At 49.0% G+C, this 26,083-nt stretch overlaps 1 protein-coding gene across 3 annotated transcripts in view; it reads right to left on the bottom strand.

Moving 5' to 3' along the window:
* The window catches only part of LOC135281854 (rho GTPase-activating protein 39-like), a 55,049-nt gene that overhangs the window by 7,070 nt on the left and 21,896 nt on the right, over nucleotides 1-26,083 (bottom strand). The window contains exons 2-5 of one of the 3 annotated variants that reach the window (XM_064391114.1): nucleotides 21,536-21,934; nucleotides 10,385-11,687; nucleotides 7,352-7,898; nucleotides 5,991-6,080 (exon numbers count right to left, since the gene is read on the bottom strand). In XM_064391114.1, the coding sequence (XP_064247184.1) occupies nucleotides 5,991-6,080; nucleotides 7,352-7,898; nucleotides 10,385-11,687; nucleotides 21,536-21,934 (2,339 nt within the window). Of the gene's footprint in view, nucleotides 1-5,990; nucleotides 6,081-7,351; nucleotides 7,899-10,384; nucleotides 11,688-13,374; nucleotides 13,484-21,535; nucleotides 21,935-26,083 lie in introns of those variants that run through there. The other 2 variants (XM_064391115.1, XM_064391116.1) reach the window with 2 other exon arrangements.

Here is a 26,083-nt window from a genome sequence, read left to right as displayed (position 1 = left end):
TCAAGTAAAACCCAAAACTGCTCACTGAAAGCAGTGAATAGATCTGCCCTATTTGATTCCCTGCCACGCCCAAAGCTTGCATCACAGTTCAAATACTTGTGGCTGTCAAAGTCTACATTCTAGTCAGACGCTGTGCATTTCACATCAGCCTTTCACACCCACTATGGCTTAGGTATGCTGACTGGGAGCTTGGAGATCTTCAAATCCTCTTAATGCAGAGGGAGGACAAACTCTTCCCAAGCAGAACAATTCACAGAGGTGGGAGATGTGTTGTCCTCTCAGCCAGCATATAAACCACAGTCCTTGGCTCCTCTTGATGAAATAAGCACTTCCTGCCTCCATCAATCTGCCTCACAGATGGAGCAGAGCTTCTCCACACCACTGGAGCCATACCAGAGGAGGTACAACAGCATTCCCATCTCCCACAGGCAATGGGAAGGAAAGCCAGTTTCGGGAATTTGTCTCTAGGGAATATCAAAAGCAAAATATTCACCGTAAGCAAAAATCCTGCTAATCCTAGGCATGACTTACACTGGGAATATCTAAGGATTAAAAGGAAACAAATCAAATGAGATGCCCTGTGATGCTTCACTATCCCAGGTTACAGCTTCTGCTGTCCAATGTGAGACGCACCCCAAAGCGAGGTGTCACCCTTCTCAGAGGGGAAGGGGAGGAAGCTGGACTGTGTCTCTGCATCCCAGCAATTCTGCAGGAGACAGCACACTCAAAACTAGTAACAAGAAATATTTTTTCACACTGTATTTAGACCATGAAACACATAATCACCCTAAAAGCTTAACAATGTTTGCAAAAGAAACTGGGGTCCTGCAGATTCTGCATGGCTGATGCATGGACAGCAGTCAGATACATTTGCTTGAAGCCTATTTTGTGCTTTCCCAGGAAGTTCCCCGGTCCCAGAAAACGTCTCAAATCTACATCCAGCACTTTCTGCAGCGAGGCCTCCTGCTCCCATGACAACTATGCTGCAGCCTCTGACCCAATGGGGCCTGTTAGGGTCACACGTGAAGCTGACCAAATTTAAGTAACTGAAAAATAAACTTGCTGCATGCACAAGAGGATGGAGGAGTTACTGTCCACAGACCTGAATGGCCAAAAAAGAGGCAGGCGCCCTGAGGAACAGTGTGAGCAGCACTCATCCCAGAGGGAACAGAGCAATGGCTCCCATGCAGCCTCCCTGCCCCAACACAAGTGTTCCTGGCTCCAGGGCATGTGCAAAGTGGGATGGGAAACAATGGAGAGAGAGAGAGCTGGAGAGGCCAGGAGGCACACGCTGGGCTGCAGGAAGGAACATGAGGAAGAGGAGTAGAATTTAGCTTTAGCCTCAGCTTTTCCAAACCAGCAACCTGTCCCAACCATCTGCTGCTTTCAGAACACTCAGCTGGAGACTGACTCCCAGCACGGACCTCATCATGCACGCTTGACATTTCCAAACATGTGGACCAGGTACACCCTCCACAGCCCAGCTCCCGCCTCTTGCTGCAGGGCAGGGCAGCTTCATCTGCACTACCTGTAAAGGGCTAATCCTGAAGGCAATTCCATTTCTGTAGCAGATAATGAACCTAAGAAATATAAGATGATCTGTTATTCCCTATGGTATCACAGTAGCCTTAGGAACTCAGGAACGACTACTAACAGCCCACACAGTAAAAAATAGTTCTCAAAGGAAAATATTTCTTCATATGCCAGCCTAGAAACACATGTGGACAGCAGCTTAAAGAACATCTCCTTTTAGAAGAGTTAAAATCCAGACCAGACATGTGCAGGAACATACCTTCTGGAACAGGCTTAAATGCTTTCCTGCAAAAAAATGTCCTAAAAATGCACCAAACAGTGTGGATTTAGGACCTGGCCACAGAATATGTATTTCAGCACTAGAGAAGCTGTTGTCTGGATGTTCTTCCGATCTACCACAGCCTTTTGGATCTCAGCCTCGCACAGCCAGAGCAGGTTCTCAGACCAGAATCCCACCTCACTGTACTCTATAGCACAGACGTATGTGCTCCTGAGCAGGTAAGCTGGGCTTGGCACCAGCAGTGTTGCTCTCCTGGCTTAGATCTGCCCAGGGATCCCCATTTTACAGCACTGCTTTAGCTCTTCTTTCTCACACCACCAGTGCTTCCTTCTACATCCCAACAATGCCTCTCAATCACCATTCCCTGTACGGGAAATGCCATGTTCATTGGCCAGACAAGCAAGCAGCCTGCACCTGTCACCAAGATAAGCAACAGATACAGGATGTCTTAAAAATTAGCATCTCTCTTCAAAAAAATCCTAGCTAACAGCAGGTGGGCAATACCCTAAGGCAGTGTTGTACCTGGACCATTAACCACCAAGAGACAGACCTCCTTTCTTTGCATTTGTCCCATTTGTTTCTAAACCTCTTTACACTCTGAACTGTGGAGGCTGGTGGGCCAACAGGGAAAGAACCCACAATACTCCCCTGGACAGAAAATCCCTCAAGCCATAAACACCCCTTTTATAGGGGAGGAAAGAAGCTTCTCCCAGCATGCCTTGCTGTGACATGCAGATTAAATGTATCTCATTGGCTTTTCCCACTTGCTCCACCCCTGCACCCTCATCCCATTGGCCCTGGTGTTCTGCCCCACCCCTCAAGATCCCTATATAAAACCCTGCTATCCTTGCCTGAGTGGCTCTTCATTCCTTGATCCCTTTGAGGAAGAAGCTCAATAAAGGCTCTCCTTGGAACCCACATGAAGATCCCAACTGTCCTTCTGTGTCGCCTGGATCACAGAAGAGCTGAAATCACCTGGCGCGAGCGCAGACATGCCTGTGCCCCCGAGATGTCTTTTTCAAGATGCTTCTTCGGGAAGATCGCAGCCATGTGAACAATGTGCTGGCCCTTTAGGATTTCATGCTGTGCTTCAGGACAGACCATTCCTGAGCCTGCTACCCAACACAAAAACCAGGCAGCTTTCAGCTCTGCTATGGCACACAGTGAGAAATTTTCTTCTTGCTTTCCCTAGGTAATCTTAATTTTCTTTCATCCCACTGACCATAGCCCCTCTTCCCCCCTCCACATCCAGCTCACGTCACCTTCCCTGCCTCACTCATCTGCCTTGGAGAGACCCTGGACAGGACATACAGAGTGGGCACAGCACAACTACAGCCAAGTGCTGATTTGCTCTCTGTCCTTCCCTGCAAGCTCCTGACCCCTCTTTTGGTTTCTGAACACTTCCCAGCAATGTGTATGTGTTTCTGGCAATTCATATAGAAGCTGGAAAACATCTTTCCCTCCTCAAAAAGGCTCAACTGGGGCCTCCCCCTGCATTTGCAGTCAGGGACCTCTCCCCCATGTAAAAAACATTGCTTTTGGTGACACAATGTTCTCTGTTGCTTGATAGCTCTGTTTGTCACCCTCACCAGATCCCTCTGCACCCTTCATTTTTATAGCCGTTAACAATTTTCTATCAACACTGAGCTGTCAGCTCATGATTTGTCTCCTTGTACAAACCCACAGACCAGCTTACATTCCTGTGGGATCAGCAGACAATCCTCCTTCTGAAAACACAGCATTTATTCCTACCCATTATTCTTCTGCCTGCCAACAGGTTATTCATGCATGAAAAGACCTTGCATCATATTTGTATTTCATTTACTCACAGAGAATTAAGCTAGAAGATGAATACTGCAGAAGTTAAGTGTGGGAAACTTCAGAATTCTTTCTCTGGGTATATGTCAGGTGGTAAATGTTTACTCACCTATGAGCTTCTGGACTGAAAGGAGTATGTGTGCATGTGTGGGGAATCAGTGCTTCAACTCAACTTTTCACTGAAAAAGACTTACATGGATGCCTACTTATCTTCTATTCAATTGTGACTGAAGTCAGTACATTTTATTTCCCTATGGATTTCTCTGCTAAACTGATGCTACAACATCCATAAGCATCTTAGTATTTCAGAGCCACTAAGAAACTTCTCACAACAGCCTTGCAGCTTCAGGTGCATCCTACCCACCCCTCATACATCTGGAAAGCAGGGCTGGTCAAACAGAAGTAGGTGTTCCAGGGAAAAACCTGACCTTTCCAGCCAGCAGCAGAGAGAACATGGTATGTTTCTGCAAGATTCCCCCTTACTTCAGGCGCAATTCTGAGGTCAGTCTCTAGGAAAAGTCCTCAGAGTTTCAGTCACTGCGAACAAGCTGTTTTGAGTGAGCTGCCAGCCCTGCTGCCTCCGCTGTTGAATCCCTGCAGAACAACTCACAGCCTGGTCCCTGCCAGAGCAACCTCCTGGGCCAGAAAGACAGGAGTACACAGCCTCAAGCTGAGCCAGGGCACATTTAGATTGGAGAGAAAATTTCTTCATTGCAATGGTAATTAGGCATTGGAACACAGGCTGCTCAGGGCAGTGGTGGAACCTCCATTCTTGGAAGTATTAAGAAAATGTATGGATATGGCACCTGGGGACATAACTTGGTGGTGGCCTTGAGAGTGTTGTGGGAACAGCTGGACTCAATTACTTTAGAGAATTTCTCCAGCCTTAGTGATTCCGTGATTCTATGTGTGTGACCTGTCACCAGAGCCCCAACTAAGGCCACACAGGCACAGCTGACTTTCAAGTGCTTCCTTCTGGAAACTTTATAAAGTTATCCTGGCATGCCTTTTTCATAACATTTCATATATATATAAAAATATGTATCAGAGGCAACATAGAAAATCCTGAGTTGGAAGGGGCCTACAAAAAGTCTTACTGCTGATGTTTGGTTTTGTTTGTATTTTTTTTAAACTTTAAATTTAACGTTTGTTTTTAGGCAAAAACCACATCTGTTTTCCTAAGCACATCTCCAGCACACACAATTTAGACACGTAATTGCACAGAACAGCCTGCTCAGCCCACAGGCAGCACACCCTGCTGAACAGAACAATCTCCATGGAGCTGTCTCATAAAGATGTCTTAGTCCCTCGAAGCACAGGCAAAATGAATTTTCAAAGGCTCAGAATGGTCTGAACTCTCCTGGGCCTGAACAGGAAAGAAAAACCACAAATCCCTACCAGAAATATAATCCTTCCATGCAATTGCAGGTCCCTGCTCTGAATCCCACCACAGAGAGAGAAACAATGAACACTGTTAGTGCAGGAGCTTCAACCCAGGGCTGTCCTCAGCCCTACCCTTGACTTGCAGCTGCCTCATGAAACAGGGTGACACAGCAATGACACAGCAAAGCCACGATAGGCAGCAACTGTCTGCTGGTGTCAGGGAGGGCTGAGGAATGCAGGAAGCTGGACTCCAGCTCTCACAGACTTAAAACACTGAAGCTACTTGATATATACTGCTGTCTGAGAGGAGTTCACAGGGCTAACTGAAGTTTCCCGAAAGCCATATAAAAAATATTGAATGGACTTCGTCTAGTAAGGCTTTAGCCAGATAAAGCATTATCCTGCAGCCAGCAATTAAACTAAGTCCGGCAGAATGTACGAGCTCTTGTTCATTCCACCCAGATGTCAGGGCAAGCCCTGAGCTGCAGAGCTCAGAAAGTGTGTCAGCCAGTTCTGGAGACAAAAAGGCAGTGTCCTTCACCAGGTACCAGCACCCTCTAGGAAGAGCCTCAGGTTAGGCAGTGATTTACAAAATCCATTAAAACAACCGAGACAGGTTCTTTTCAACACACTGGCTCATATGGCTTCTAGCACCAGAATACGCTCCAGGAAACGTGGCATGCACAGATCAGAGGAATTACAGCTCCAGGTCTGCATACAACTGAAAATCCCTGACACAACTTGCACAATTGTGACTGAAAGGGCCCCCACCTGTCCCAAATGCAGCCCAGCTGCCACGCACACTGCTGATCCATGCTCTGGTCTAACCTTGAACACCAGCCTACCACCAGATAAATTCTCCCAAATCCAAGTCTCTGTATTTAAAGAAATGGTCTGATTTTCAGCAGAGCTCAGCATTGCCACCTGCCCAAAGTCAGTGTAAACCTCTCTCTCAGCTCCCTGTGCCTCTCCCTACCTTCATCCTCTGTGTTTTGTTTCCTCTTTTTCCTGGATTTTGTGATCTTCTTGTTTTTCAGATCCACAAGCTCCTTGATGTGCTGGGCAACTGAAAATTCAGAAGAGGGTCTGGATTAATAATGTGGTATATACTAAAATACCAAAATACAGAATTGCTCTTAGATATGGCAGACAGCCTGACTCCAGCATAAGAAGCTCCATCAGGGGCAAGGTCCTGCACCTGAGCCAGCTTCCAATGAACCTGAATGAGGGGCTCAGAACATCATTCAGCTTCTCCAAATGGCCAAACAGTTGAAAAGTTCATACCTAAATAAACCTCCTGCCTAAACACCAGCAAAAGAACCATCTTCTCAATATCTCAGAGTACTCCTCCTTGTTGCCTGCATTCTGGGCAAAGCACAGCTGGATAGAATGGTTTTGAACAGAAGTGACAATGGCTGAAAATCTTTATAAAACCCAAACTAGTGCTGCACACCTGGCAGTTCGGTGAAGAAATCCCACATTAAGGCTATAATCATAAAAAAAAGAAGGCAAATATTGCCAGTGTACCACTTGCCCCTTGGTCCAATCCCTGCCACCATGCTCATGAGCAGGGGCAGAGGGGTGCTGAGGCAGAATTCCTGCAGCCATCCTGGAGCCCTGGGGGGGCTTCAAACACAGCATGTTTCCAGAGATCAAGGGGAAAACAGGTGTCTGTTTCTAGCCTGAGACTGGACAAGACACAGTGAGTGCAGCTGAAATAGTGGGAAATAAGCCAATAAATACCAGTTAATACTCTCCAGGCTGGCACTTAGCTTTTTTTCTTTTCTTCATGCCTCCCCCCCCCCAGCCAGATGTTATAGCAATTTAAAATTGGGGTAATAACAGAATATAAGCTGGGCTGGTCCCCAAACTTCTGAAAGACAGATAAATTGCATCTCTTCACACTAAAAGCCTGTGTTCTTCAGGATCCCCAGAGAGCCAAGGTCTGTTCTCAGTGTCTGCAATGGCTCCCTTAAAAACTTAGATACTAACAATCCTTTTTTTTTGCCAGCTTCAAGGAATTTAAAAGTAAATTATGTCATCAGAGAACCCAGAAAAGCTCTGCCTTTGGAGGGTTTACATCAGCTCATTTCAGAGCTGATGGGTGAGGTGAGCACAGTGTGGTGCTCGCATTTCTTTTCCAGAAACAAGCTGGGGGCAGCTTCATCCCACCAATGAAAGGTGAACTCAGATAACACACTGTGCTCTCACTGACAGAGCCCACAGCACTACTGTACTTTTAAACTACCTGTACTTTTAAAACCCAGACAACCTTGACTATGTGGCACAACCCACCAAGATGCTGCTGCATACAGAGGAGGTGCATGAAGCACTTACTCTTTTCATCACTGTCAAGGTGGCGGTAAATGTAACCTTCCAGGTAAGACTGAAATTTGGGTGATGGGGAAAAAAAGGCCAGACTGATGGCCATCAATTCCCAGCCCCATGCCAGGCTTCGGTAGCACATGTTATCTGTTGTCTGCCGGATCAGCTGTATGTAGAGCTCATCCCGTAAGCCTTGCATGCTCCAGCACTTGGTGACTGTGACCAATGCCACGTGATTGCGGTCCATGCGAGTCTGACGATCTCCCATGTAGTTCTGCACCAGTTTGAACATCTCACATGCCTCTTTTTTGATGGTCCGGTTGCTAGTGATGAGCATTGGCTTTTTAATGGAGCCGCCATTCCAGGACAGCATGTTGGAGATGGAGATCCTTCGTCGGAAGATGCCTTGCGTGTGCATGTTCAGGTTTTTGGAAGCCCAATCCGCCATGCTGCTCTGAGAGATGGGCTTTCGTAGGGTGTTGTAAGGGAAATGGCACCCCACACAGCCACCATGCTGGCTACTGCCCTCCTGCTTGGGCTCCAGCTCTATGGTCTCAGGCTGCAAAGAAGAACAGACATGTTAAAAGCAGCTTAGGTGACTCCTTACCCGGCTAGGAAAATTATCCACAGCAAGACATGAAGCTGCCAGCAACTGCACAGTGGTGAATCTGTACAAACATGACTTGGTACATGTAGAATTGGTGAATAACACCTGTAGTTCTGAAAGAGCCTGGCTGGCACAGCCACACACTAATGCTGTCCCTAAGGGAAGGACATGGAGCAACAGGGTTGAGTGTCCCAGCTGTCGCCAAGTTTACAGGGACAGGCAGGAGGTGAGCTGATTTCCAGAGTAGCAGACCAAGGAACCAAGTATCTCTGCACTCCTCACTCCTCAGTTCCAATGGAGCTCCAGGAGCCCAAAAGGAGGGTGGGACACTGGTCTACGGTTAACCCCAAAACACACATTAGTTCTTAGAAGTTTAGAGCAAGTTAGTATTTCCTTCTTAGTATAGAGGAACTCCTGAATTCAAGACAGAGGCTTCTGCAGTCCAGCCCTTTCCCATCTCACACCCTACATGACTCTGCATGCAGATGATGGGATTAGCACACATCACATTCCACCCCTCACTGCAAACCCGGGGCACAATAATCTCTCCTAGCTTTTTACTTTGGTTTTTTTATCCCTTGAGTTACTCCTTTATCTCCTCACCCTCTCTGAATTCACTCAACGCATTGACTGCCATCTCAACATCCTCAGTCTCCTTCAAACCAACTTACTTGCCTGGAGCTGGTTTTCCTTCTATCACCCTACATGCTCCTTCAGCATGTTCGTTCTGAGGAGTCACCTCCTCATACTATCTTGAGGTTCAGGAGGCTCTGAGTTCTCTCCTCTGCTCTCTCTGAGGCTTCTCTCTCATGTCTTGTCCACAGCCATCTCTGTTTAGCCTGTCCCAGAACTTCTACCCACCCTCCTCTGATAATGAGTTTTCTTATCTCCTGATTTTCCTCTCTATCATGCAAGCCCAGCACAAGACATCGCTGCTCACTCAAGACACTTGATGTTATTTTCAGGTGAGGCAGTGATTTTGCTGCTATATTTTCTGCAACTTCCTCCCCTCCTTACTTGGATTCTTGAGTATTTCTGTGAATATTTTTTTTAATTGACCCTATTTGCCTCTACCACAACATCTGTCTCCTTTCGTTTTCTGCTTCTCCATATTACCACATATGCATTATTTTTCTTCACTTTCAAGGACATTCACAGCCTATCCCCAACACACCATCTCTTGTGCATAATCAATTTTCAGCTCTCCCTGTCAATGTAACAGGGTGTAACACAGCCAGAAGACTGGAGAGCAGTTTCCTACCAAGTCCAAAGAGGCTATGAAATAAAATTGCTGAACTATTAACAGTAACATGTAAGTCATGTAAACTTGATGTGTCTCTGCCTGAAAAGTGGGAAATGTGGAAACATGATATCAGTTTTCCAAAAAGTTTCAGATGAAAGCAAGGCACTTATTGATCCAAAATGGCAATAAAGAGAACACATACATATAAATCTAATAGAGCGGAGAGGTGTCAGCCTGGCTTTCTAAGAAAAGTTACACCTCACAGGTCTGCTGAAGGAATCTGGAACAGTCAAGGAGCTTTTCCAAGTTTCTTCATGAAAAATTTTGTAACAGCAAACAGGAGAAAAACCAGAAAAAAATTAAGAAGCCACTTTTCAGCATGGAGGATGATTATCAGCTCTGCCTTATGAAACTGATGCAAAGACCCTGGTTGTTCAAAATGGGAGCAAAATAACTGGAAGAGTGAGCTAAGAAAAAACAGGGCAAAAGCTTCAGGAGATATAAAGCTATCTACAAATAACCTAAATCTGAACTAAAACCAGGAAGCAGGACATTCCTTTGAATCCAAGTAGGAAAAAAGATGGCAAAATAATCCTGCAGAAGTGGTGGGTTAGAGAGAAAAAACTACTCCCCTTATGCAGGCACACTAATGGGGCTTTAAAATAGCTATTTCCAACAAGATGCTAGAGCCACTGACACTGATTTTCTAAATACTGCTATTCCATGTTCAGGAATTGGGAGGGAGAAATGCATATGAGGAGCCATTTGAAAAAAGAGAGAGAGAAAAAGAGGAATTGCTGTCATGTGGCTACGCAAATCTTGATGCCATACCCACCAACTCAGACTTCAATTCCAGTGAAGAAAGTAGGTATGAGAGAAGACATGAGTGACAGTAACATGATCAAGCAAGCACATTTACCCAAATAACAGAGCAGAGCTACCCACAGTACTGAGGCCTTGCTGGACACGAGCCCCATCCCCCAATTCTCCTTCCTCTCAAGCCACTGGGCTCAAACAGGGTTTCCACAAGCAAAGCTGTGAAGCTTTATGACACGTTTGCTATTCTGCAGGAACAGACGTGTCTTGCCTGCAGCATGCCCCTGGAATTAAACCCCCTCAGAAGCAGGGTATGTATGATGAGTCTAGCAAGTATAGCAAAGAAAAAAATTTAACATGGCACAGATGGGGGAGGTACCTGTGAGGAATGGCGTGTGGCACCTGATGAAGCCAAGCTTGTCTGGCTGGTGACATTCTTTTCTAAAGAATCTATTTTCTCAAAAGTTCTCTTCTGCCTCATTGTATCCTGTGGAGCAGCCACACTGCTGGGAAAGAATTCCCTAACCTCCAGGTCCTGTCTGTACAGAGACTTGTTGCTGGCTGTGACATCATCCCTGGAGCTTTGGTTGATGCATTTTTTCAAGTGGTCAGACTGAAACCTGACCTTGCTGCTCTCTGCTGGAACACCGGTCTCCAGACTCTCAGCATCCAGGCTGGCTTTGCTTCCCCTGCAAGCTGCTGACCTGCCCACCACAGCACGCATCTCAGCGATCACTTTATCATTCAGAGCTGTGAGCTCACTGCTGCTGCCCACAGAGCCAGGTCTTGCTTGACCTGTTGCTTGCCTTCTTCCTTTCCTTTTTCTCAAGCTTGGAGAAGGGCCAGTTGAATAACCAGAATCCTGATGGCCAGTTGGGTACTCTTGAGTCTGCAGGCTGTTTTGCCGACTGTGGTGGAGTTCCATATTCTTGAGGACATTGGCTTCCAAGATTCTCCAAGACTCCTTGAAGCTGTCCTTTGAAGCAAGGTGACCAGGCAGTTTAGTGGAGGTATCCGTTGTTGCAGCAGAAGAGTGGGAGAGTTTGACAGGTTGGTCAACATTTACCATATGTTTTATGTATTCTCTGCCAGCTGGGCTGTACTCAGTGGAAGAGGGATTTCTTGCATGCTTCTTTGCAGCTTGCTGTTGTTGCATACTGGGATGCTGCAATAATTTGGCTGGTTGCAGCTGCTTTCTTAAGCTATTGCTTGGTGACCTTGGTGGAGACATCCCACTCACACAAATACTTTCGGTGTCCATATCTACTGGTGGCTCATCGTAAATTGGCAACTCTAAAGATGGCTCATCATATATAGGTGCAGGAGAAGCATATGTGGGGGATGCAGGCTGGGGGGTTCCTGTCCGGCTTCCTGGAGGCGTTTGAGAAGTAGGACCATTCATCATCACCAGGCAAAACCCACCACTCTCCGTCTTTTTGATCTGCATAGACTGCTTTGTTTCTCCAGCAGGCATTTGCTTTGTGGCTCCAGAGCTCTGGGATTTGGATTGAGGCTGAGCATATATAGCAGGTTTGGGAAGAGATTTTGGGCTGTTGGGCTTTGGAGTACCCTGCAGCTGAAGAGAACTGTTTGAAAAGTTCTGCATCTGCCTCAAACTGTTCACTTTGACCAACATGGATGCTTTCGTGCCTGGCAGAGGCTGCCAGTGGGTAGGAGTCTCCCTAAAAAAAGAAATATACAAATACACACAATTATTAAGAATTGTACGTACTGGAGTACCTTCTACATCTGCCTAAATACCAAACTGTTAGTCTCAAAGTGCCTGAATATTCCCCTGAAGTACTGGCCTTCAGATTATCCAACTATGATGACAGTCCTTCCAGATCATGCCATTTTTTAATTTAAGTTTCTACATGTGCATTTATTTTGTAGAGAAACCTATGAGGTCTATGGAATGCAGATGGGGGTGCTTACATTCACACACTCACAGCTTACATTCCCACACAACCTGCCACACCTCCACCCAATTTTGTCCAGATGCACTCGGATCTGGTACCCCTGGCCACACCAACTGGCCCTACTCAGCTCTCATGGCTGAAACCCTCCTCTGCAGGGAATATCACCTGTGATCCATGGCAGTACTCAGGATCCACCACAAAGCAACATGCCCACTGCAACCCCCCAGTTCCCAGGATATATTCTACAGTGTAGCAACAACAACCTGCTGTCAGGCTGTGACCACAGCCAGTCTGTGTTTGTGAGCTCCGAGGAAAAGGGAATGGAAAGGATATTAAATCAGCTGAGCTTCCAGATTTTCCGAGGCACCACAGTCCCCAGGAAGGTCCACTTGAATCTGACCCAGCTCCACTTGAATTGTGCCCTACCTCCATGTACGTGCTACCAGCCATCACCTGAGGGTGTACTGCATGTGTTCCATTTGAAAGAGGAGATGTTCCCCTAACACCTTCATAGATATTTTGCTGTTTGTACCTTGACCTTGCTCCCCACTCCATACTGCTGACCTGTCCTTTGTGGCCTCTGTGCTGGCAGACGCACCCATAAGAATCCGTGACTGGACGGGCTGTTTGGGTCCAATCCGGCTAGCTGTGGACCCCAGGCCACACGATCTTACATGGACAAAGGCAAAAGATGAGAAGCGCTCTTCTCCACATGGGGACAAAATGTCCTCAGTTTATTTCCAGGAGACCACCAGATGGAAAAGAGACACAGGTGCAAAAGGGACCCAGGTGGAAAAGAGAGCGTCCCCTTCTCATCGGGGGACTTTTATACCCGGGGAATGGGGGGGGCAGAGGAAGAGGACCACAGCCAATGGGATACCAGTGAGGAGGGGTGGGGGGAGGTACTGACCAGGGGAGAGACCACCACCAGTGACACTTGAGGGGGTGGAAAGGGGAAGACCATGTGGTGACAGGATAGAAATCATGTGAACAGTGCAAATTACCAAACATCCAGTGCAAACAACTAAATAACTATTTAGTGCAATACAACACACACCCACTTCTGCTGCATGTCCAGAGGTGTCCCCCGCCAATGTTTGGCTCTCTTGTGCCTTCCCTGTCAAACCCCAAGGTATCTGGACACCCCAGACCTCTTGCTCTGCTCCTACTCTCCAGAGCCCTTTCACCTGGCCAGGTGCCAGCCTCCCCCCTTCAGCACAGCTTCCCTGGAGTATTCTGCCTGTCCTTCCCCCATGGTTATCCTGCCAATGCATTTGCACACCCCCTGCACTCCCCACACCTGCCCCACATCACTGTGGGTGTCCTATTCCACCTGGTGCACTCCAGTCACCTTCCCCACATCCTCTATCCCACACCTAAAGTCTCACACTGGCTCCCAATCACTGCCCTCCTAAAGGGGTGGTGTGCTCCTTCCCCATCCACTGCTTACCATATTTTTGGCAAAACATGCCCTGTTAGCAATGTGTTGTTGTGAATCCCATCTTGACCCAACGGCACCATGAGTGGCACAGACGAGGCTGACTGGCACTGCCCTGCCATGGGTGCAGTGCTTGACCCCTGGCCAGGGTCCAAAGGCCTCACGACACTCAGATCACAGTTGCTGCACTTGTCTTTGCAGGGCTGGCTCCTTTCCCAGGACAGAGTCCATGCAGCTCTCTTGTGCAACTACCCAGGTGTGGCCAGAGAAGGTTGAGAAAGGGCTGTCTTCCTCTGCTTTGAACCGTGGGGCCCGCTCTTGCTCTGGGACCTCTCAAGTATCTCCCACTGAGGCACCAAGGATTTTATTTTAAGGGAGTTCCTGACACTACTTCAAGATGGTGATACAACTGCCATGAGGAAGGCCTGTCTCCCAGCCTCCACCTTCATTCTCTTCACAGCACTGCAGCCCAGTGCTGACCTAAGCCCTATGCCAAGAGCAGCTTGGGTAACATTGACAAATTTGAGATTGGCCTCTCTCCATCTGCCCAAGTCACCATCCAGCACAGCCCCTGCTCTCCCATTCCTGTTTAGCCCTCAGTGGCTTGTCCTCCACATGTGGGGCATGATGCCTGACGCAGGGGTTGAGTGCCAGCGGTGCCAAGCGAGGATGCACACACGGAACCACCAGCAGTCACAGCAAGATGAGGGCGGCATTCATGAGGACACCCAGCTCCACAACCCACCAGGTATCCCTCCCTGGGGGATACGGTCTGCTCCTTGCATCAGTGCATCCTCCCTGTGCACAGCCACGCTCCAGTCTCAATCTTTGCTGAAGACCAGGCTCTTCCTCAAAGAGTGCCTGGATTAACAGGAAGAACCAGAACAGCAACACTTGGTAGGCTTTTAAAAGAGGATTTCTGACACCTCCATGGCGGCATCAGTGAGAGAGACTTTGCCAGTCTCTCGTTTCACGGCACAGAAGAGAGAGTGGCAAAGGACAGAGCAATCCACAGGCTCCTTACTCAGCAGGCAGGCCACAAGTGTGTGACTGGGACATATTTTAGCTCAACCCTACAGCAACCATCACTGCATCTGGACCAGCATTACCCAGTTGCTAGGTTGCAGAGGGATAGCCCAGAGCTGCAGATCTGTCCTACTGCCTTACAAGACTGCCAGTTATGGCAGGGCTGGAAAATAACCCTGTGCTTTGTGGAAAGGTGCTGGATGCCCATATTCCACAAGCCACCTCCTGAAGTTTTTCCTCTCCCTGATGTGCAGCATTGCAGGCCCAGCCAGCTGTGCACAGCTCAATCATCCACTCAGCCAACGCTTGGCAGACCCGCCTCAGCCAGACACAGCATGGCCAGACTTGTGCCCCCCGTCCAGGCTCGTCACACACTGTCTGGCACCAGAAAATCAAATGACCAGGAACTCAGCCTGAAGCTCTCCACCTCCTTGCTCAGCTCTGAGCCACAGGAAGGAGCCCCTCCCTGTCCGCACAGCAGGCACTGGCACCACCTCCTGCCCCATCTGTCCCAATTCACACCCACAGAGCAACACTGCAGACATCCCTGAGGTCACTGCTCAGGTGTGGGCCTGGGCATCTGCAGAACGCCACCAACCTGCCCATCAGAGATGGGTTTCTGCTCCAACATGGCATTATAACTTTTAGGGCCCTTGTGGGACCTCAGCTGGAAACAACCTCTGCCCCTGCATCTGTGGTAAAGAGCACAGCCCAGATTTTAGTCCTCAGATAAGTGATGAGGGATTTGATCTGAAAAAGAAAAGAGGATACTGTGCTCATAGCCTCCTGCAGAGGCAAGCTACCTACCCGTGAGCCCCAGCAAGCTGGAGGGCAAAAGGCACTCCAAAGCACAACAGCTCCTCACTGCCCAGAGTCCCTTCATCAGGGACATCCCCCACTTTGGGCCTGCCCAGGACAGGAAGATGTGCTGGGTCTTTAGCACAGACTTGGACACATGGGTGGGACATGATGGAGAGCAGCAGGATCTCTGCACTGGTACAGGACTCTCTCTGCACCTGCCCTGAGCCCAGATGGCAGGACAGCAAGACAAGTTAGACAGACAGCCAGAGCAAGTCAATGAAGAAGTGGCTCTGCCACAAACAGCAAGCCTCCCTGCAGCAGGATTTTGGCACTTGCAGTCCATGCTTCAACATGCTCCCACCTTCAGGCCTAGGTCAAGGTGCACACTGGGAGCCAGCCTGCTCTGGACCGCTGCAAACCCCTGGAGCTGGCAGAGCCCACCCAATGACACTGCTTCTTTTTGAGGAAAAGCAGAAACATGTGGGATTGCCACAGCTAGGCTACCATGGACACTGGTAAGAGGCAAAGCACCTAGATGCCCTGCAGGGGCCAGAGGAAACTGGGAAGCTGTGCCACTCCCACGTCACCGAGTGCCACCATGCTCCCCCACCCAGAAATGAGATGGTGAAGGGAAACTTCTAAATGTGTACAGTAGGCCACCTCGCACATCAGTCTCATCATGGACACATCATTTCCAGCCTCCCTGGCTGCCAGAGATGAGAGGAAAGAAGCACCATCACAGAAAAGACAAAGCTGTCTTCAAAAGGCCATTTCCCCAGCCATGAATGATTTCTTGGGGCCATGTCTGGAGACAGCTTCCTTCAACTACATCCCCAGGCTGCTGGAAAGACCAAGCAGAAGAGAACAGGGACTTCCTGACTTCCCAGCATGAAGATTCAGTCTTGTCCTTGTGAAAGCCACGACAAAAAGCAAAGCCAGTGGTGGAGAAGTGTCCCAATGCAGCCTCTCAGTTGAGCCCTTCAGCCAACAGCAGCAGAGACCTTGATGAATCCCCTGGAACTGTTCCTGTGAGGAATGCTTTCAAGTAGCTCCAATATAATGGCCTCAATTTGGCACTGATTTTCCCAGCCTGCACCCAGCTCCAACAGGCCCAGCATATCTAGTAGCTCTTCCCAGGCTCCAGATCTCCAATGTTTGTTTTTTTCCTTCCCAGAAGCCTGGAGAAGGCTTCTTCTCTTAAGAGCCCTGCACCTTAGCTCTGCCCTTTCTAGTAGTTGTTTTCCTGGTGCTGTGACAAAGGTGAGTGAACAGGGATGTTTGTATTCCAGCAGCACTGCTGATCTGCCCCTAATTCCCACATGGAAGGCAGGGATACAACCTGCCCAAACCAAAAACTCTGCAGAGCTGTGCAAAGAACATTGTGTTTGCATATCCCACCCCAAGGCCAACTGCACAAGTATGAAAAAAACCTGTATTATGGATTCTGATGGTCCTTCTTGCTTGATTATGAAAACTTAACAATTGCATTACTTATACTGTGCCTTGAGAGACATGAGCCCATGATGAAACAAACCAGATTCAGAAGAGGCAGAGGTATTCTTATAGCCACCTAATCACACATTCCCTCTCACTCCTCTTCCAGCACATATTACTGGCACTGTAAGACCAAGTCCCTGCTCCTTCCCAGTTGAGGATGCTGAGCTGTGGGAAAGGTGGGTGAGGAGGGAATAGGCAGCACAACCTACTGCCCATGCAGAAAGGACCCTCACCTCCCTCTTCTGGGGGACAGAATGTTCCTAGTGAAGCAGGATTTTAAGGATAGCCTGTTATTGCAAAGAGAACCTCAGAAACAGCGTTCTGAAACTCCCAGTGCTGACCTTAGGAGAAAGAGGGGAAGAGGAGTAAAGGGGCTGGTTCTGCATGGATAGCAGGGCTGGGGACAGCAGAGACTTCTCACAGTCCTGACCTGAAGTGTACTGAAATGCTGAAGAACAGCACACAGGCTCCCAGAAAGATTGCCTTCTTCAGGCCTTGGCACTCCACCAAGCCCTTTTTCACCCACTACCTTGGAGTTCTGGCAAACCTCAGCATGGCTGCAGTGGCTCAGAGTACACTTCCAAAATGCTGCATTCAACCTCAGGCTAGACTCACAGTCCCCAAGGGAGCATATACATCCTTCGCAGCTTTCACAGCTTTCCAGCATGTGAAATGATAATCTGGCCATCATTTCCCCTGAAGAGAGTCCATCTTGCTTTCTAACAGGATTGTAAGAGCTCAGGATGAGTCTGGAGCTGTGTCCTGCTTGCTGTCCTTGTCCAGCAAGGGAGAAGCAGAGCCAGCACTGGGCTGGGCAGCCCCAGGGAGCACAGCTGAAAGACAACATGAGCAAGAGCATGGGCAGAGGAGCTTCCCCAGGAGGCTCCAGAGATGATCAATGGCACCAGTGTCTTACCCCGCTGCAAGAAACTGCCATTTCCTTAAGGGGTCTACCCTCCTGTGCTCCCTGGGGAGGCCAAAGGCAGATGTCTAGAGAAGGCTGCTCCAAGCCACTGCAAGAGCTGGAAGAGCAGCAGCAAGCTGTGGGGCAGTGAGGGAGGGGTGGCATGGGGATAGAAACAGAGGGAACAGGCAGCAAGGTTTGGGGAGCTTCTTTGTTCTTCTCGAGGCTGCTGAGGGTTTCACAGCACTGAGATGTGGCAGGGGACACAACAAATTCAGCAGTGCTGATATAAGGCACAAGAGAGGAAAAGCAGTAAAAACCAGTTTACAAAAAGAAAAAAACTCGACCACAAAATATAACTAAAACCAGAATGAAATCCCTTCCCCCAGATCTCTGTTGGATGGGCTTGCAGGAGACACCTCTTGGGGACTACACTAGTCTCTGCTGGCCTCTCCATCTATCACAGAATGACAAACACGAAGGAAAGAAAAACACTATTTTTTGCATGGGCATTAAGAGACAAAAGCAAAAGTGTCTTGGGCAAGTAACTAAAAAGACGTCAAATACTACCAACAGCACTCAATGTGTTCACCCTCTGTTTACGCAGCTGCAATTCTCCTGAGCAGAGGAGGACATGCTTGAGGCTGTCTTTGGAGAATAACACAGACAACAGAGCTGAAAAGTTCAGTGTGCTTATGCTGTTAGTATACCAGACATCCCAGCAATGGCATTAGATCCCACCTGAGAGCATTTGCTTCTGTCTCAGCTCTCTGCTCCCCATTTTACAAGCCAGCAAAAGGCAAGAAATCTCTCCTTGGGTGTCAGGCTCAACTAGGGAAATCAAACTCTGCATTATAACCAGTTACACAACCCTCGCTCACACAGTGGAGAACACACGATAGTTGTGCAAAGAAACAGTGCCCAATCTCCTGCTTCCAAGAAAGCACATTTTGCAGATGTTAGCTTACTGGTATGAACCTTGTAATCTGAAAGAGCCTTGCATATCCAAGCAGCCTGTGAGCTCCCATGCAAGCTGCCACTCATGCCTTTCTCAGCACCTGCCCTTCCATTCATTGCAGGCTCAAGGTGTCCCAAGATTGCTGCATAAACCTGATTTAGGGATGGAACAAACAAGAACTCCTTCCCACTTCTCCTCCTTGCAGGAGAATCAGCAGTGATGGTGAGGCTGCCCTGGCAGGCAAGGAAAGGTACAGCAAACTCCTGGCCACACTGCATCACTCCCCTTCCTTCTACAGGAGGGGACCCTGTAGAAGGGTCTTCCCTACTGAGAGAGCTGAACGGATGAGACAAAACTGGCATCCCTTTTCCCTTGAAGCACAGCAACTTCCCATACAAAGGCAGAAGAGGACATGTTCCCTCCTGAGAGACTGAGTCACTGTCCTGGTTGCAGGCAAGGACAGAGCTTAGTGCTGCTGGTACTCTATACCAGGCACATCATGGTATAGAATAACATTTTCCCTCCTGAACCATGTCATGGTTTCAGGACGGAAAGCCAGGCACCCCATCTGAAGCGTGTCATTTTGCCTCTCTCTCCAGAGGCAGGACTATGGGCATCAACCCCTGCAGGACCCGGTCCCTTTGCTCCTCTGCCGGTTCCCCTCCTGTTTTCTCCCTACACAACTACAGAACACAGTGTTCAAAGGGACAGTGGTGAAAAGCCAAATTGATCGCAGTGCTGAACCAACAGCACTGCCGAGGAGGAGGCTGCTGGAAAGGAACAGTAGAGCAGTGGGAGTGACCCCAACCCTGCTGAGCCCACCAAGCCGAGCAGAAAGGAGCCCCGCCAAACCCAGCCAAACTGAGCCAAAAGGAGCGCATTTGAGCAGGAGGACAAAAAAGCAACAGTGACCTGCAGGGTTGACCTCTAGTGTGGTTGGGCAGTAGAAATGGTGGCACGGTTACCTGTGTGGAACTGAGCCCAGCAGAGCAGCTGCGGGACCCTACTTGGACGATCCAGCTTTCAGGGGATACGTCACTGGTTTTTGTGGTTTCTGGCTGGGAGTAGCAAACGTAAATCACAGAAGTTCTCCCACCATCATGCCTTTGTTCCCAGTGGCCACATGGCCAGCACACGAATGGCCAGCACATTGCCTTTGTCCAGAAAAACCACGCAGATGCAGCTTACAAGGAACATCTGCCGTCTTGGTTTTGTTCCCAATAGTGAACAATTTTTTGTGGGCAAAACACCTCTTTTTGTATACTGTTGCTATTAACATTGCTGTTATTGTGTGTGTGTCTTACTCCACTGCTTTATGCTTTCAGTAAATTGTTGATTCAACCCGTAATCTCTGCTTTTGTCTCTCCCTTACTAGAAACAGTGAGGGGAAGAGGAGTGGCATATTTGGAGTTTAATTGCAGTTGGTGTTAAAACCAGCACAGTCAGGAATACTTTGGACTCTGTGAAGCTCACAATATCTTATACCCTATCAGGGTTCTTACACTCATTTCTCAGGAAACATGTAATGTAGTTTTGATGGTGCCCACCTTGGCTGCCCTGGAGTGCCAGGCTGTAGACAGACAAGGAAGTAAAGTCACCTGTTTCATGTCAAATCCCATGTGCTTGTAGCTCAACTGTGTGATCCACTCCCACAAGACACTGGGGGTGACCTGAGAGAACTGGAAACTACTTAGGTACAGCTTGAGACATTTACTGGATTTCTCCTGGCAGGGCAGTGATCATTCTCTGGATGGATATGAAGCTCAGAGGTGCTGTTTCTGGGGCAGGAGGCACAGGGAGCATCACAAGCACCAGTAAAGTGTTGGGTTCCTTGTAGTGCACTTTATGTGAATCACCAGTGTCTTGCAGCCATTAAGATCTGCACTGAATACAGGAGCATCTTTGCAGGGAGCAGCAGACACATGATAAGCGTCACTTCAGGGTGCATATACTTTCCAGAACTGCCATCCTATGTGGCTTTCATTAACTTGGCTTTTTTTTTTTCTATCCTTGCCTGCACCAGGCACAGAGAGAGGCAGCCTTGATCCAAAAACCAAGGTGCTAGCACTTGCTGCACTGCCCAGAACCAGGACAAGCCATCCCAGCATATATGGCAGGACAGTCAGGCTTACCCAAGCGCTGCTCTAGCCCTCAGATCAGTTCTCAGTATGACCCAATTTTGCTTGCTGCATGGCCTCCACAGCTGCCAGTACCACATCCTCCAGGGCAGGATGATGCCAAGACAGAGCAGAAGGGAGGCAGAGCAGCCCCACTCAGCATCCCAGGCAGAGGGGCCAACCCAACAGAGATTGGGGGATACTTTGGTGCAACTGAAGCTGAAATCATGGTTTCAATACAATAAAAAAATCCCCAATTGTCAGACTAGTTTGAGTGGAAAAAAAAAATCTCTTAGTCAAACAAAATAGCATCTTGTTATTGGCCTTTTATTTCAGACTTGATGAGACCACATAACTGTGCTCAGGAGCTCTGTCCCTGCAGTCCCACCTCCTGCACTGGCTCAAGCTGCAAGACATCAGCAACTGAGCAAGGAGGAAAGGAAGTAGTCAGACCAGATCCGCTCACCGGCACCCAACAGCAGCCTGACCCCCTCCACAGGAGCTGTGCCATTCCAACAAACCCTGTTGCACGTTTTTGAGAGTGTTTTCATCGCTACATGAACTCCTGCCTTCCTCTCTCCTTCTGCTGTAGCACCCAGAGCAAAGATTATCTTTTGACATGTATTTTTATGGTGTCTCACACAAAGATGGCCTGGCCCAAGCTGGGGACATGTAGGTAGTGGTGACAGCAGACAGCTGTACCCCAAGAAGATGAGGGCACACGGCAGTGACTGAGGGCCTGGCAGTACTTCACCCCAGTGCTGCACCCTCCTGGGGAAGCACGGTTCCCAACCTGCCTAACAGGGCCTGCCTGGCAGCTAAATTCACCCAACAGATATAAACAGAGAAAGGCTGAAGCTCTCCCCATACCTGGCAGGATCTTTCCTCTTCTCTGCTGCACTGTTCCACTTGCCCTTCTCCATCTCCTGCAAGACAGCCATTTGGATGGGGGTGCTTCTGCCACCACTGCCAGTGCTGCCTCGGTGCTCCTGGCCACAGCAGTCAGGCTGGGAGCTGCCCTTCATGGCCTGGAGCTGTGCCAAGGGCACAATGTCACAGCCCTGGGGCCGGTGCCACACTGTCTGCCGCGTGATGGCATTGTAGTAGTAGAAACGGTTGTTGTTCTGGTCGAAGAGTTCCCACCACTGCTTCTGGTCTGACTGGCGCACCTTCAGGTTGGGAGGGGGCTCCCAGCTGCACTCCCCGGTGGTGAGGTTCACATACATCCGCTCCTGGGAGCGGGGCTCGATGATCTCCACCCAGTCTGAGCTGCAGGGACACAAGAGCCACATTAGTCTGGGCCAGAGCCCCAAAGCAAACAGGTTGTCTGAAGAGTCCTACAGAGCTGCTGCCACTGGGCTAGGCAGCCTGCTTGCAGATCAAAGCATTGCTTGGGGCTATTCAGCAATCTAATGATCTTAGGAAAAGCCAGGGCAAGGGTTTGAGATGGAGCTGCTACAAAAGAGCAGTTCTCTGGCACAGGGAAGGGGAGGTCAGCCTCATCAGCCTGACCCACTCACTTCCCACTCACCAGCCCAGGACTAACCCACAGGGCTGGCAAGCACAGTCTGTTGATGCTGGGATGACTCACATCAAGGAATGGCCCCGTCACAGGAGTGCCAGCGCCTGGGAGATGCAGAGCGCAGGATGTAGGAGTGTAGCGGATTTGACTTTCAGGAGCAGGGAGTATCTGCAGAACAAGATTTGCTCCTTTTGAGAGTTGCACCTTCCACCTGTGGAGACCAAAGCCCTGGCTTCCAACAGTGCAGGCAACCTGCTCCACGTGAGTGCCTGCCTGCAGGCTCCACATGCTGTGGGGCTGGAAGAGACCTCTGGGTCCCATGGACCCTGCTCGGAGCCCACACTTACCTGTCCAAAATATATATATATGGGGAATGACTGGTAGATGAGACCATGTCCCTTGGCTGATGGGACAGAGCCTTCAGCAAGGTGTAAGGTGACCCAATGGGCAGGTGCTGCTGCTGATGCATAACCCTTTGCAGCCCTAAAGAACCCCTTGAGCCCCAGGGTCCTTTATCAGCACCCATATTGGTCCAGTCAGTGAGAGCAAAGCAGGTAGTACTGAAAGACTGCTTTTCAGGCAGATCAGCACAGTGGTTTTCATGCAGAGGTGTTGGGCTGCACAGCTGTCATACATGGCATATCAACTGTATCACTGACACACCAACCCTAAAGAGCTGGCCTGAGGAGCTCAGTAAAGTCAATGTCTACCCAATGCAATAGCCCAAACCATTTTGGATAGCCCAAGTAAATGGAAGAAGGGAGTGCAAACCCAGCAAGGTTTCCCTACACAAAGAAGAGATGTTGCCTAAAATGATCCTGAACCAAGCTGTATGCTCAGCATGCTGAAAAACAACATGAGCCCCTCCTGCTCCCACACCTCAAAGGCTGGCCTCCATCCCAATGTTGGTGGAGGCTGCAGGAAAGAGGGCCTAGTTAACTGAAGCTACTTTTGTTATTAATTAAAGCCATATGAAGAGGACAGGTCCAAGGCCCCTCTTGAAACCTGCTCCTGCCCAGGGGTTCATTCTGACACAACCAACAGCTGCTCTCCAGGGAGGGTATGACAGCAGAAGCCATTACCACAGTGGAAGCAAGAGAAGGGAGATCCCAGTGCATCCCTCTCACACCCTCAGCTGCCAGGCTGCAGGTTCTCAGAAGGGTCAGGAGTGATGGTGGCAGCACTGCAGTGCCTGAAATGGCAGCCCAGGCTCCTGTGCCCAGCCCTGGCTTTCTCAGGAAGGTCAGCATGTCTCCTATCATCAGGCAAGTCTAGGTGACGGTTTAGTTGCCCATTGCATCTCCCTGACAGGAAAACTGTAGGTTTGATTGACAGCAATCAATGCTGAGCAGTCTGGCATGCAGAATAAAAAACAGGCCAGTCCTCAAAATTGAGGAAAAGCAAGACATACATTCCAGGAGTAAGGCCAGCCCCAGGCTGCCACACAAGCCTCAAACATAACATCAGGAACTCTAGAAAGATGTGATAAGCCCAGGATTGCAGAGATAAGGCTGGAACTTGGACACACAAAAACTAAAATTAATTCATATTCCACTTCACAAGGTTAAAGAAGTTTCCTGGGGATGGTTTAAATAATACTTTTCTCTGTCCTTTCAGGTCCAAATGCTGAGGGATGCAGCAGACAGAGTGGGTGCCCACGCCCACTAGCACTGCAGCGCCTGCTCCCACCAGCAGGATCACAGCAATGGTTCAGCTTCATCTCAGCTCCTGTCACTCAGTGTCCCTAAAACAGGACTTGCCTGCAGGCCCTATTTGCAGTGCCAGAGCAAACCCCTCCACTGCCCAAGCCTGCTGGCATCACAATGGCTCCGGGGAATGAATGCAGTCACCAGAGCCTGCAAGGCAGAGGGATTTCACCAATACTCCCACTCGCTTCCAAAATCAATCCATGTTCCCAAGCTGCATCCTCCTGTACTGTCACAAAGTCCAGGAGCTTCCTGTGTGTCCTGAGTAATACTTTCCAGACTTCATAGCTGGGAAACAGGACACAGCTCCAGCTGCTCACTCCAGCAGGCAAAGCCCCCCAACTGTGATGACTCGTGCCTCAAGCATGCTGATGTTTTGGGGAGTGGCAAGGCTATTGCAGGGGTCAGCCCCCAAGCAGCAACACGCTGTGAAGAGGATGGTGTACCAGGCATGGAAAAAGCAGAAGAAAGTGTAGGGCATTTTGTGAATAGTCACATCTCATGTAGGCAGACAGATTTAGTCCCATCTGAAGGCTTCGCCTCATAGATGGGCAGCTGGTTTTTTTATGAAGTGTTATAATAGACAGTACAGCTAAGAGCCAAGCTGCTGCACTCTGTCCTGCAGCCTCAAGGACACAGGGGATGGACATGTACAAACTTTGCTCCTTCAAAAGCAGCTTGAGTTCCTCCTGCCTACCACTCCTGCTTGGCAAAGCCTTGGAATAAAAAATAATAGCAGCAATTTTTAAGAAATGGTGTTTCATCCTGAAAGGGCATCTGCAAGTATCTCCCAACTGTAAATGCTTAGTAGGAGGTCTAGGAAGGAATAATTTTTTTTTTAAACTACAGAGAACTAAGCAGGACCAGAAATGGAAAGGACCAGGCACAGGTGAAGAGTCAGTTGCAGGAAGAGCTGAGGAACCCCAAGAAGTCAAACAGCCACTCCCTCACAAGAGAGCTGGTTTTCCTGCCACCATGACCCAAGTGACAGCACAGCCCTGACAGCCAAGTGCAGTCCTGGCACACCACAACTTTTTCCCAAGGCTGGAAAAAGGTAAGAATAGTAGACATGTTTTCTTAGCCAGAGCTGGCAGCTTAAGATCAGCTTGATGTGATCTGCAGCCCCACCTGTGGAAGCTGCTCAGCACCAGCTTGAAAAGGCAAACATCCACCAAGGGGAAGGGAGTACCAAGCATAGCCATGGCAATAAACTGCCTCAGGGAACTTCACACCAGGCTGCCAACAAACCCTTCTGCATGGCTACAAGCACACGTCTTATGACTTGGTCTCCCACTTCACTTCCATGCTCTGTAATTTTTGGATTTCTGTGCTTCAACCCAAAATCCCACCTCCTTCCCCCACTTCCCTTCTTTGGGATGAGCCCTGCAGAAAGTTGGGGCAGTACTATGTCCTTCCTGGCCAAACCTGGCTCCATACCAAGTGGGATTTTTCAAGACTAATGCCCTCAATGGAGGCCTGCAGCATACTTAAAGCCAGTCCCAAGACAAAGATGTCAGTTGTTGCCATCATCAGAGATCATCTAGCTGAGGATGTGCCAATGCCAAAACTAAGTGCCTTGTTAACAGGTCCTCCTTGAGGAGGAGGAATGCAGTTTGGCCATTACACACAGAGTGAAGTATAATTCCCAGAGACTGGTCATGGTGTGAAACCAGACAAAGACAGGGAAGTGTGTGCAGGGTTACTTGCTGTAGCAATCAACTGTGGTGATGGGGATGGGCATCTGAAATTATCCACCCCACAGGGAGTTCAAATCCTCTTTCATTTGCTGTTAATGGAGTATAGGACAAAGGACCAATGAAAAGGAGCAGAAGCAGTCATACAGAGAATGATGCCATGTTCATCATCATAAGTCCTCTAAAAGGAGGCCCCTGAAGCAGACCATGGCAAGCCAGTTCAGGAATGGGGAGTGGGTACCACCCCAGAGGCTCCACTACTGCTGACTTTGCACCTCCTCTGTGGGTCTAGGCTCCTGGCTGACTGAAGAACAGCACAGATTGTGTTCAAGAAATCAAACATCAACACAGATTTTTTTTTAAAGACAATCATGCTTGCCCCTTTGCCTTCTGCACAGCAGGCAAACTCACCTCAGAAAAATTCACTTAGTACAGATGCTGAGAAACCAAGTGCAACCTCCAGGTGGCTCTGATTCACTCAGATTTGCATATCAAA

This window comes from Passer domesticus, chromosome 16 (assembly GCF_036417665.1).
Source record: "Passer domesticus isolate bPasDom1 chromosome 16, bPasDom1.hap1, whole genome shotgun sequence".
NCBI lineage: Eukaryota > Metazoa > Chordata > Aves > Passeriformes > Passeridae > Passer > Passer domesticus.
Note: the sequence above shows the minus strand (reverse complement) of the source record. Positions and strands in the feature narration are given on the sequence as shown.